Source organism: Notolabrus celidotus, chromosome 20, assembly GCF_009762535.1.
Source record: "Notolabrus celidotus isolate fNotCel1 chromosome 20, fNotCel1.pri, whole genome shotgun sequence".
Classification (NCBI taxonomy): Eukaryota; Metazoa; Chordata; class Actinopteri; order Labriformes; family Labridae; genus Notolabrus; species Notolabrus celidotus.
Window position 1 is genome coordinate 6,156,562 of NC_048291.1, and position 13,010 is coordinate 6,169,571.

Consider the following 13,010-nt stretch of genomic DNA (forward strand, 5'->3'; position numbering starts at 1 on the left):
TTTGTGTGTTTGTGTGTGCCTGTGTGTTGTACTATGATGTTTATCTGCAGACCGAGTCGACCTTGTTTGTTATCTAAGAGTCGGACAGCAGGTACAAACTGTAATCAGAATAAAGGGATGAAAATTAAAATTCTTCAGTTGTTAAATTATGGTTTATGGTAGAAAATAAACACTCTGAATTGGGTCTAATTTTATTGGAGAGAAGCAGTAAGTAAATCAAGCATGTCCTAAACATTAGTGATAAAACAGTGAGGGTCCAGATGTTATGTTTATTCCTGCTGCAGGCTCTTCTTTAACCTCCTACAAGCTGGGAGGGACCTTTCATTTGTTCACCTCTGGTTCTTCATCACTTGCAGTCTTTTCTTGTGTGTGTTGTGTCGTAGGTTGTATGTTTCACATCATCAAACGTAAACGTATGTACCTCACAAACGGGTGGTTAACATTGTAAAATGGTTGCAGGTTCAGGCACCATAACTACTTGGTAAAGCTCAAATTAGATGGAGGTTTGTGTTTAAATGAGTATGTTTTCTTAATTATAACATATGTGTTGTTTTGTTACAGAAGTGTCCAATAACAGGTGTCCTGTATCTGCTGCTGCTGTAGCATGTCTATAAGCTCTCAGTGGCCACTAGAGGTCCCTTCGGAATTTAAGACCTAAATATATGTCACTTAATCCACACTGCCAATATTTAATTGTTAAGCTGAGTTCAGTGTTGAGCATTATGTTTTGTATTGTACACAGTGTTCTGTGTGTTTTCTGTGTAGTTAACATGTACTCACTGATCTCCAGCTGTCTCTGGATGCGGTCCTTGCAGCGGTCGCGGTACTTGGACTGCGTGGTGTTGTACTCAGTCATCACCTCCACAAACTTACGTGACAGCGTCGAGTGCTGCAGGACCACACGGGGGAAGAAAAGAGACAGAAAAGAGACAAAAACAGAGAGATAAAAAGAGAAAGAGAGGAAAAGGAGAGAGTTCAGGTGTTGGTGTTATGTGCAGACCAGTCGATCTCAGAAAACATCCCTTTTCACGTCTGTTGAACATAAAACCACAATAAACCAACATGATTCAAATAGAATAGAGTTTCTGGCAACAGTATTGTGTCCTAGTTTCCAATTACACCTGAATGCAGCACATAATACAATATAACAAGTGATTTGGAGCGTAAGCAGCAACTTTTATGTCAAATCAACTTGCTCTAATAACATAAATTCTTTTTTCTTTCTGACACTCGGCTCACAGTCTTGTGATAACATCAAAATATTATAATTACACAGAATGCCTTCATTGTCATTGCAAATCATTAGAAAAAAAAATCCCTGTGCATCTCTAAAACAAAACAAAAGAAAATTTTAAAAAAAGAATAAGTCTGTTTTTTACTTCTAAACTTCATCCAAATGAGGAATTAATAACAGGGCTGCAAATAGCATTGAATGGGCCTTCACACCTTTGCACACGCCGGGAATGACCGATATCACGGTTTGGCACAATTCATGTATGGTGCAGTTACAGTTTGTTGCAACTTCACTACCTTTACCCCTGAAAGAACAGCTATAATGCCTATTAAAGGAGTTACCTCACTGAGTGTAAATTGCTATCCTACAGAATCATGTTACACAAAATCTCCTGCCTTTTACCATCAGGTGGCGCTATCACAAAATGACCATAATTGCATATGGATCTTTTCACAGAATGGTTTTAATCTTGTATGTAAAGTTTGAGGCAGTTTGGACCCTGTATGTCCTTGTTAGAGTAACTTCCTGTTTTGTGGCTAGACATCAAACTCTGACAAGTTACCATAGCTGCAACATTTGAGTTACGCACACAGACTACAGAATGTGTCTTTCTTAGAGTCTTTTGATGGTACAATACATTTCATATGGATTGGATTAACCCTGTAAAATAAATTAATCCAGGTGACTCCTGAAAATGGCTAAGAATCCAATGTTGTCTTGGAAGTCAAAATTTTGAGAGCTGCTTCGACCACACCCTCTAAGTTTTGTACATGATCCCAGAAAAATGTCTTCTTAAAGGTCCCCACTAGCTCTTTGACAACTTTAAAGTGGATGGGATCATCTCCCGAGGAGCAAAACATTTTAGAGGGACCCCTTGAGTTGACCCCAAAAATTAAAAATAGCTGACTTCCTGTTGGCTTTACGAAATGTCCGTAATGCAGTGTAATAAGTGTCATTTATCACAATCAGAACGATCAAATGCAGCCCTTAAGTAGGTAACTGCTTTAATCCAAACAGAAATATCAGTAAACTACAAAAAGTCTTAATTTCAAGGGATTACTGAAAAAGTAGCACATGAGATGTTAAAGCCCCATGCATCATGTACTTTATGCACTCAGAATTCCAGACTCAAAATAGTCACGCAGGATGAGTTAATATTAATAGAATTCTATATCTGGTTAATTTCAGTTTCATGTCCAGTCATGATGATTTATTTGATAATATGTGCAGAGCTGGTTGTGTAAGCGGTCAGTGCTGCAGTTATCCTCTCCTCCACCAGGAGGCAGCAGTGAGCAGCCTGCTGGGAGGAAAGGGGAGGCAGCGGCCAATCACAAAACAGAATACTGCAGGGTCACATTATAGGAGTCAGACAGAAGGCAGAGGGAAGACAACCAGAAGAGAGTGTAATAATGTATATAGAGTGTATATTTAAATATGATGAAGGATTCTCTGCTGCAGTTAAAATACTCCACTACACTGTAAAAACTCTGCTGTAAAAATATTAAAATGATTTAAAATCTTAAAATAGATTTCTTTTAGTCTTATTATTAAGAACACATGAAATAATCTGAAGTCCTGATCTTATTCATTCAGTAAGATGTTTCCTGTGTGTGATGTGTATGACGTGTGGTCTGTATGCTGTATCAGTGAGTCAGCATGTTTAGGACAAAAGGACAAATGATATTCATTCATGTGTGTTTGTGTGCGCACATACTTCATTCCATCCCTGTAAAAGTCAGCACACCCATCTGAGCCACTGCAGTCAAAACCGTGTAGACACACCCCTGTTTTAGACGCCTGTATTTAAAGGTCTGAGTTTAAGACGCTCAGGTGTGCAGGAGAAATTGAAAGAAGAAATGAGAGAACGCTTTCTGCTGGTCTTATTTACTACCGCAAGGTCTTTGAGGTCTACTGGTCAGCAACTTCTTGTGGTCCCTAAGACCAGGCTGGAAACCAGGGGTGGCTCAACAGTGGCCCCCAAACTGTGGAACGAGCTGCCAACCCATGTTAGATTGTCCCAAACATTGACAGCTTTTAAGTCCCGGCTTAAAACATATTTTTACTGGGGCGCTGGTGGCCTAGCGGTCTAAGGGCCCCACATACAAAGGCTACAGCCCTCGTCGCAGGGGTCGCCGGTTTGATTCCAGGCCGGTAGACCATTTCCTACATGTCTTCCCCAGCTCTCTACTCCCCAGATTTCCTGTCTCTCTTCAGCTGTCCTATAAAATAAAGGCAAAAAGACCCCAAAAAATAGAACTTTAAAACATATATTTACTCCTTGGCTTTTAACCCAGCATGACATGTGTGTCGCCTCTGTCTCTGTCTGTTCTTTTAATGGTTCTTACAGTGTTTTTATTTCATTTTTTATAATTTCCTTTATTTTTTTTGTGTTTTTTAAAAACAATTTTTTAAAGGTGTTTATGTGCCTACCTATGTTATTTATGTTCTGTGTGTTTTAACTTATTTTACCTCACTGTGCAGCACTTTGCTAAACTTGATTTTTTTTTAAAATGTGCAATATAAATAATGTGGATTGGATTATTTTTGTTCATTATAAGGTTTGTATTTCTTTAATTTTGTCACGTCAGATTAAATGTTTTCTGTTTTGACTTAAAAGAAATCTAAGTGAGAGATATATTTCAGATTTTTCTTATAACACACGTCTCAGTAAATGATCTAAAATAGCAGCCTTCCTTCTTCCGTCTTTGTTAATGTGTCGGTGAACATGAAGACACCCTGACACTTTGACGCTCTTACCTGTGTCTTGCGAATCCTGAGATCCGCTGATGATCTGTTGAGACCCTCCTCCTGCTCGATGCTCTGCTCGATTGCTGCAGGGAGACACACACACAAAGAAAACACACCAAGAGGTTAGATCAAACAGGAAAACAAACTCCTTCCCCTCTTTTTTCTACTACTGAAATATGTAGAAGTTTAGACTCTCAGTTGTCATTAGAGGTTAAACACAAAGACATTCTGATTGACAGCTGTACTCCACACATAGCAGCTGTCAGTGACAAAATCCAGACCTTTTAGTGGATGGATTTTGATTGATCTGGGATTATGTTCCCTGTCGCAGGCTGAAGGAATCTACCAGAAACATTTCAGAACTTTCTGCAGACATGAGTCATCAAGTTGCCTAAATATATTTAAAAAAGAGCCCAAGTTTAAAAATACAAGATTTTGTGTTGAACATTTGGCTGATTTTTGAGGATTCATTATTTTGTTTTGTGAGAAGAACCCACAGTTCTGGATTATGTGATCGTCCTCTTTCACAGCTCAGCGTTTAACCTGCAGCCTGCCCACCTCCATCTCTGAGGAAACAACACTTCTCCTCCTCCTCTTCCTCTTCCTCCATCAGCATCACCTCATCACTCAGACTTTATTATTCAACCGGGGAGACACAGTTTAATAAAGTGTGTGGATATTCTCGTCTGCAGACACCCACAGAGCCAAGAGGAAGGCTCAGAGTCAGCAGGACAAGGAGGACGCTTATGTCCTCATAGAGATTAACCAGAAGAACCCCTGCTTTCCTCTCTGTAGTGCCTCCCTCTGGCCAAACTAGCTCTACGGATAAGTTTGTTGTGACATGAAGCTATGAATGTAGGATACGATCTTTATAACAAACCAGTGAGCTTAAAGACACAGAGAGTAACAAACGCTCAGTGGGGGAGTACATGTGCATATGTAAGCGTTGGGGAGTTCCTTATTTTTTTGAAGGTTGTGAAAAGCTTATTTTGTCTCTTAAGGGGAGCAGTGTGAAGTCTGATAAATGTCCACAAGTGATGTCATTTAAGTTGTTGGGTGTTGATTAAAAATGTGTAAATACAAAGAATCTGCCAGGATTGTAAAGCAGCTCATCTCTGATGTAACCTAAAAAGTACAAGGCTACACTATCTAATCCTGGCACACCATAACATCACACATAACTGTCTGTGAATATGGTGCATTATAGGTTTTGAAACAGATATCTCTTATTCTTTAGCATTTATTTTAATATGCTTTAAAATTGGAAAAGCAGAATTAGTTGCCATTTTAGGATGCTAGTGCAACATCAATCAGCTCTAACCACCTCCAAGAGGCTAACACGGGACTTCCACCAGATCGGTACCCGGTCCGTCTCCGATCCGCTGTGGTCTGGCTCCGTGCTCTCTCCACCGCCAACACCCACCGGTTACGTTTCACTGATCAAGGATTATCCTGCACCTCTCCCCACCCATGTTGTCTTTAACAGCCTCTAAAAACCTCTGACCTGTTGACTCCAGGCATGTCTCCGCTCAAAATGACATTTTGTTGTCAAAGTTAAAAACAATGTAACAGGGGCGCTGGTGGCCTAGCAGTCTAAGCGCCCCCACATACAGAAGCTACAGTCCTCGTCACAGGGGTCGCCGGTTCAATTCCCGGCCAGTCGATCCTTTCCTGCATGTCTTCCTCCGCTCTCTACTTCCCACATTTCCTCTCTATCTTCAGCTGTCCTATCAATAAAGGCAAAAAGGCCAAAAATATAACTTAAAAAAACAAACAAAAAAAAACTAACCATAACACAGTGTTTTATTCTGAAAATTAACCGGATGTTTTAATTTTGTTTTGGTGCCTGACTTCCATTCCCGCTCCATCTGCTCTGTGGCGATTGATGCGTCGTGCTTCGGCATCTGTCAAATATAGAAGTCTTGAGTATCTGATCCGTTGCGTTCCAACCTGCCGGATCAGAGATGTAGCTGGAATGCAACTGAGCAGATCCAATGGAAGTTAACATATTAACTAGAATAGAAACCTATCAGATCCCTAAAACAGCTGAAGTAAAGTTGTATCCTCTACCTTTGAAATATTAAAAGCTGGTGAAGCCCAAAAGGATACCTGTAATGCCTAAACTACCGCCTTAATTAGAACATTAGAGTGACATAAAGTCGAGGCTAGGTTTGTTTTTTGCTGAATGATGAAAAGTTCAGCTCTTTTTGTGAGTTGGGACAAATGGCTCCAGATTTTTCTGGAAGTCCGTTATCGTTTGTCCTCACTCTGTTCTGTTGTGTTTTCAAGTTCTGCTCATACCTCTAAAAAGATTACATTGTGTAACTTTTGGGTTGTCACTGTAACTGAAAAGAGAATTTTGAATATTTTGAGACTGGTTTTGTTCCTCCTCCAACGTCCTCTTTTAATGCCAGTTGGATGACCAGCTTGAAGGTGAATTACAGCCACCATCTGGGGTATAGTTGAATGAAGGAAGATGATTTAGAAAATATATAATTGGCAATGAAGGGTAAAAAGAACAGTTATTGAGTACGACTAGGTTTGATTTGTTTTTAAAGAGGAGTCGTTAAAAAGAATTGATCGTTCACAAACTGCACATTTCTGAAGGTGAAGTCCTGTGAAGTCAGATCAGCTCAGATCTGTGTGTTACAGACTTAAAATTAATCACAGATCACAATTAACTCATTGGCTGAGCCTGGGTGTGTGTGTGTGTCTGTGTGTGAGTGTTCTGCCATGGTAACCGGCTGCAGGTCTGTCCTAGTGTCATGTGAATCTCTGATGTCAGTTTGTCTCCAGTGAGTGATGAGACAAACTCACAAACTTATATAATATTTTCCACCCTGTGTGTGTGTGTGTGTGTGTGTGTGTGTGTGTGTGTGTGTGTGTGTGTGTGTATTTCCTGGCTCTTGGCCCAGCTGCTCTCTGCTGGATCCATGATGACTCAGCAAAATTTCACAGCACTGATGGTGTGTGTGTGTGTGTGTGTGTGTGTGTGTGTGTGTGTGTGCTGCATTTGTGTGTTTTTTTATGTGACAGTGAGACAAAAACTGAGTGAGTAAGCAACAGATTGTGTGTTCCTGTTTGTGTTTGTGTTTGTGTGTGTGTCTGAGGACATCTTAAGCATCCTCAGTTTCAAACCCAAAATGATGTTGTTCTTACACAAGACTCCTCTTGAAAAGAGTCTTTGGGGCTTATTGATATAAAACAAACTAATTGTAATATTTACTGTGCAACGTGCCGTAAGCTTTTGACCCTTCTTGTAATTATTCTGTCTCCCTCTGAGCCTCCGTTAGACCTCTTTTTATAGAGCAGGTACTCTGCTTCGTGCCTACATTTATACCTTTTTTCCCCGCTGCAGCCAGATGTAACCAGTGTCTCAGCTAGCGTGTGATTAAAGCTGGGAATTAATGCTTTGGTAGACACACAACCCAAAAGTGTTTTTGTCCAGCTGTGTTTGTACATTTTATCTCTATCCATAGAAGACTGCTAAATTTACTTGACCCTGTTGTAAGTCAAATATCACACCATTTTCTTCAGTAGTTGAAAGAATCAGTGATAAAAATATTTTGTACATTTTGTTCAACATACATTTTGTCATACAAAGAAAAAAAACTCTTAGATCCTACCCTAGATTCATGATGTTAATACATTCTCTTTGATACCAGAGCACTCCAGTGATAGTTTTCTGTGTATCCATACTGCAAACAGGAGCAGCTAACAGCTTATCCAGCTTTGAAATCAGAAGAAGAATCGCCTTTTGAATTATCACGTTTGTATTCCTTAGGGATGGGCAGTGATTTTTGAATATTCGAATATTCCTTTACTTTGTAAAAATCAAAGAGTTACTTTGAATATTTTTTTATTTTAAAAGTAAAATGTTTCATCCTTTTTACCAGTATCTGGTTGTCATTCAGTATTCCCACCAGACGGTGGCAATAGAACACTTAAAGCTGCTGTTGGTAGGAATGGTGTAAAAAACGTTACTTTTTTTCTGCTGGGTTTGGAGAAAATGTCATAATACCCATCAGTACTCATCGGTAAGTGAAGTAATTTGAGACTATTGCGAAATATCTGCGTTTTCCAATGCCTTTGAATCAAGCAATGTTATTATTCCCCTCGTTCCCGTTATGACGGACCAATCATAGCTAATCTCCAATCCTCTGTCCTGATTGGTTAAGGGGCGGCCCCTGCTACGTCCTCCGGTTGGTTATGAGTCCGGCGCTATCATGACTGCACACACCGATCTGTGTTGGGGGGCTAAGAGGACATTCGAAGTCCCTCTCTCTGAACAGATGTTTACTCTGTGACTACCAACAGCAGCTTTAAGTAACAGGGGAAGAAGAATGCTAACTGCATTAAATATCAAAAGAAGAAGAAAATATTAGCGACAGGGGGGCGATTTTTTCCGTTTCTGAATCTCACACCACTACACATGTATTTCCAGAGACAGAGCATGGCTGTAAACATACACGCCACACTGCGTCACAGAAACACTGACGTAAAGATCAAGACAGACTCTGTCAGTGCCCGCTACTAGCAGCACCTTGCCTGCTGCTGGTTAACGAGACTGCCACACAAACAAAACAGGCTGTTACTGGGACAGCTGGGGGGGGGAGAATTATTTGAATAGTCGTTGAATAGATGCCAATGATTATCGAATAGTATTTTGGCTTGAAATGCCCATCCCTAGTATTCCTCTGAATGTAAAGTAAGAAGTGATAGTTATCTGTTCATCCATGGGGACCCTGAAAACAGAAGCTGCTAACTGTGTTCACTGTGCTAATTAGCACCAACGTTTAAACAAATATAGACTTTAATGAAGTTGTAGCCCACAGCTTACTTGCTTACTGCGCGGCCACATTACACTTTCTGTTTATATCCCCAAAGCTTCATCAGCTGGAGCTCCATAGAGTGAGATGCCAGGGTTGTTTCATGTGAAATTTTATCCTGTACATTTAAAGCAGTACTCGTCTGACTTAAAGCTACTATAAGGAATTCTGTATATTATCTGCAGCTTATTCAAACAGCTACTCAGTCAGACTCTGATGGTCACACGGCATGTCGAACACTTTTCAAGAACATAGACCTGCTGTCGACAATGTGGGCGGGGCCTGTTTGCCTCCACCCCACCCCGTCACCCCACCACCCCACCCCTTTCCCTAGGGCCTAGACATCTACAGTAGGAAGCATGCTGCAGAGTGTGTGTGTGTGTTTGTGTGTGTGTGAGTGAGAGAGAGAGAAAGAGACAGGACAATAACACTCAGCCCTCGTGGGGTTTCCAATTATAGTTTTATCTCCAGCATCACCGCTATTCTCAGACTGCATATGTACAGTGTGTGTGTGTGTGTGTGTGTGTGTGTGTGTGTGTGTGAATGACATGTGGATGTGTCTCTGTGTGTACATATGTGCACAGGCCTTTGTGTGTGTGTGCAGTCCAACCTCTGGCTGTTCACATTAAAGCAGCGATGTCCTTGAACCTTCAGCATGAACCAACATTGCTGCACTCACTGTGTGTGTGTGTGTGTGTGCGCGTGTGTGTGTGTGTCTGTCTGTGTGTGTCTGCATTTTCAGTAGCTTTAAGCTCATTGGCCAGTGTCTGCATGTGTGTATAAGTGTGTGTCTGTGAATAAGTGTGTATGTGTGAACCTGTCTCAATGATTACAGCTTGATAAATCACCGCCATGGTTCTGAATATTTTCTTCTTCTTCTACTGAAGGTCAACAGTCACTCTGATACTGAGCACAGAGGACCGTGAACCTTATAATAAAGGAGTGCATGAAATAACAGATGAAAAAATGTTACCATAAACCTGGTCACAAAACACTTTGTTGAGTCATGTCAGTGTTTCTAATAAAAGGCCTGGTTGGTTCACTTGACCTGTATGGAGTTATATTTATCCTGAGCACAGAGTAATCCCTCTAATAAAGGTGTTACACAAACTGTCTAGTACGACACTATGTTATTGTTAGTCCTGCAAATGTTTACACTTAAAACCTCTGACACAGTGACGTGGACTCAAGTCAGACTCTACACTCTGTGGTCATTAAGCTTGCACTACCACAAGAAGTGCTGGGCTATATTGAAAATGATGTTATCACGATAAAATATTTCATATCAGTCGACATCGATTATTACCAGGGTTAACATCAAATCCTTATTTCATTTAAACTAGGGATACACACAATTAATTGATTAATTGATTGTTAAGAAATTACTCAAAACACACATTTTTGTTATCAATTTTCCATCATGTGGATCAAACATCATGTGGTCTCATATTACATTCAGCTATCAGGGAGGTGTTTTAAGTTGAAAGCATGTTTCGATGTGAATCAGCTGTTAAAGGTGTTGCGCACAGCAGAGACGCTCAGCTGGCGGCTGCGGCTGAGTGACTGGTCTCTTTTTAAAGAGGATCAATACGCAACTGCTGCCAACAACGACACAAAGGTTGACAAATTTAAACAGGACAATTCCCCACCTTTGGATACAAAACCAACAGACTGATGGGAATTGCTTGTACGCTATGTTTGCAGACCAGCAACATCAGAGCAGTCTGGGCTTTTCTGACACTGGACTGATTATGACCCGGTTGCGCTCCTGGCTGACACCTGACCGCGTACACATGTTTACTTTTCTCAATAAGAACGAGTAGACAGAAAACTGGACACTGTGAGTCTGAAGTACGTTTCTGTTAGTATTATGAGCTAGGGGTGAGCTCGACTAAGGATTTGCTTAGTCGAATCTGATTCATCAGATTTTGCCCATAGTCGATGAATAGTCGAATGTTTGTTTTTCCTTATTGACCCAAAGTCTGCATGATGGTGACCGCATGACAATATTACACATAACCCTTTACAATTAAGAGACTCGAAGCTTAAAGTAAAAGGGACAACAGAATATTATAAGTATAAAACTTAGATTTTTTAAATCTATATTGCAAAAACAACGAGGTGATGAAGGAGAGAAAACTCAAATAAGGCCACCATCTGTTAAACATGGAACAACGCACCGTTATAGAATAAGGAATCAGGAGATATTTAAACAGTGTTCGCACAGCAGAGAGCAGCACTGCGGAGGGTAGTTTGTCCAACTTAAGGCAAAACATTTGTATAATGTTCAAAATCAAACCTGAACCAGCTAAAGGGTTTTTAAATCTCTTAACAGAACCTTTTAAAACAGTCTTTCATCGCGTCTTTGTCCGCTTGAGTCTTTTCAAATTGTCCGCGAAGAAAACCATCGGGCAGAAGTGCGCTCCTTGCTTTGTTGACTGTAAATCCTGTCTTTGAGAATATCCTCTCTGATGATGTGGAGGTGGATGGGATGCTGTGGATTGTTTTTGAGGTTTCGGACAGCTTTGGGTATCCCTCCTCGTTCTTTTGGCCCCGTACAGTTTTTGTGGTATCCGGTAATCCTTGATCTAACAGCCCTCTTCATGAAGCTGCTCCTCATCTTCATCACTATTTTTAGGATCATCTGAAGTTTTATTTCCAGACATTTTGAGCTGCCATGAACGTAGAAAGATTTAAAGGCCAGCTGAGGTACGTCTGCTCTACAGCTCCCGCTAAATGATCCACCTTTAATTAACAGGGGAGATTTAATTACCACTTTAAGGAGATTTAACACTTCAAGAGCTGTTTTCAGAAATACATTAAATAAGTTTATATTTATATAAAAATAGGCTAAATGAGACACTATTTTTTACGATAAACAGGAAAATAATGTAAAATTAGACATTGAGCACCCCCATGGTTTGAATGGAATGATCCACATTTCATATGCAAATGTTCAACTATGAGATTGGCAGTCGACTAAGGCTCGTTAGAACGAATCGTTGAATATTCGACTATTTGGGGTCACCCCTATTATGAGCCTTCACTTTATAAGATTATGTCCATGGAGAATATTTTTATGAGCCTGATCGTTGATAATCAGAGTTAAACATGTATACGTATTCAATACCGTCAGTTATTTGCATTTCGTTGCTTTAGAAAATACAATTTGGGTGGAAAAAATGTATTTGGCGTTGTTTTTCACATAAGAATAATATATATATGTTTTTTATTGGTTAATCGATAATTGATTGTTAACATTTCCAAAAATCAATCATGGAAAATACTTAAAACGTACATCACTAATTTAAACGTAAAGGCAGATTTTTGGTCCTGAGAGAAAGTTGAAGAAACCAGACAGTTTGGAGGATCTGAGCTCAGACAGATTTAAATTATTATTGCTTGCTCTCGATGCGGATAAATATGTGGGTAATACCATGAGGCAAGGGAAACACTGATATGCAGATGACACTCAGTTATTCTTATCATGAAGCTAGATGAAACAAAACAGCTATCTAAACTCAAGGCATGCCGTCATTCAGACAAAACTGAAGTTCTTGTGCCTGGGCCCCAAACGCCTCAGACAGACATTTCTAATGTTACACCTTCCCTAGATAGCATCAAGCTGGCATAGAGAACAACTGTTAGGAATCTTGGGGTTTCACCAGACCAGGATGCGTCCTGTAACTCCCACGTATAATACATTTCTAGGACAGCCTTTTTTTTTTTTTACCTTCACAACATCTTAAAAGTCAGTCACAACCTGTCTTACAGTGGTGCAACATAACTATTCTGTGCATTCATTACCTTTAGGTTATGACTTATGTCTCAGCAGGATGCAGAAAAACTCATCCATGCATTTACTTTTAGCAGACTAGACTACTGTAACGGGGTATTTACAGGACTCCCTAAAAAGTCCATCAGACGAATTCAGCTCATACAGAATGCTGCTGCTCGAGTCCTAACAAGGACCAACAAAGTAGATTACATCACTCCAGTTCTTAGATCCCTACACTGGCTTCCTGTCTGTCAGAGACTAGACTTTAAAATCCTGCTGATGGTTTATAAAGCACTGAATGGTTTAGGCCCAAAATACATTGCTGATCTGCTGCTACTTTATGAACCACCTCAACCTCTGAGGTCATCAGGTACTGGTCTGCTTTCAGTCCCAAGAGTCAGAACGAAACATGGTGAAGCAG

General features: G+C 40.3%; 1 protein-coding gene across 1 annotated transcript in view; it reads right to left on the bottom strand.

Annotated features, from left to right (window-relative positions):
- Window positions 1-13,010, bottom strand: part of stx1b (syntaxin 1B) — an 89,188-nt gene that overhangs the window by 11,236 nt on the left and 64,942 nt on the right. The window contains exons 5-6 of the mRNA XM_034710841.1: window positions 3,992-4,065; window positions 781-889 (exon numbers count right to left, since the gene is read on the bottom strand). Of these exons, the coding sequence (XP_034566732.1) occupies window positions 781-889; window positions 3,992-4,065 (183 nt within the window). The remainder of the gene's footprint in view (window positions 1-780; window positions 890-3,991; window positions 4,066-13,010) is intronic.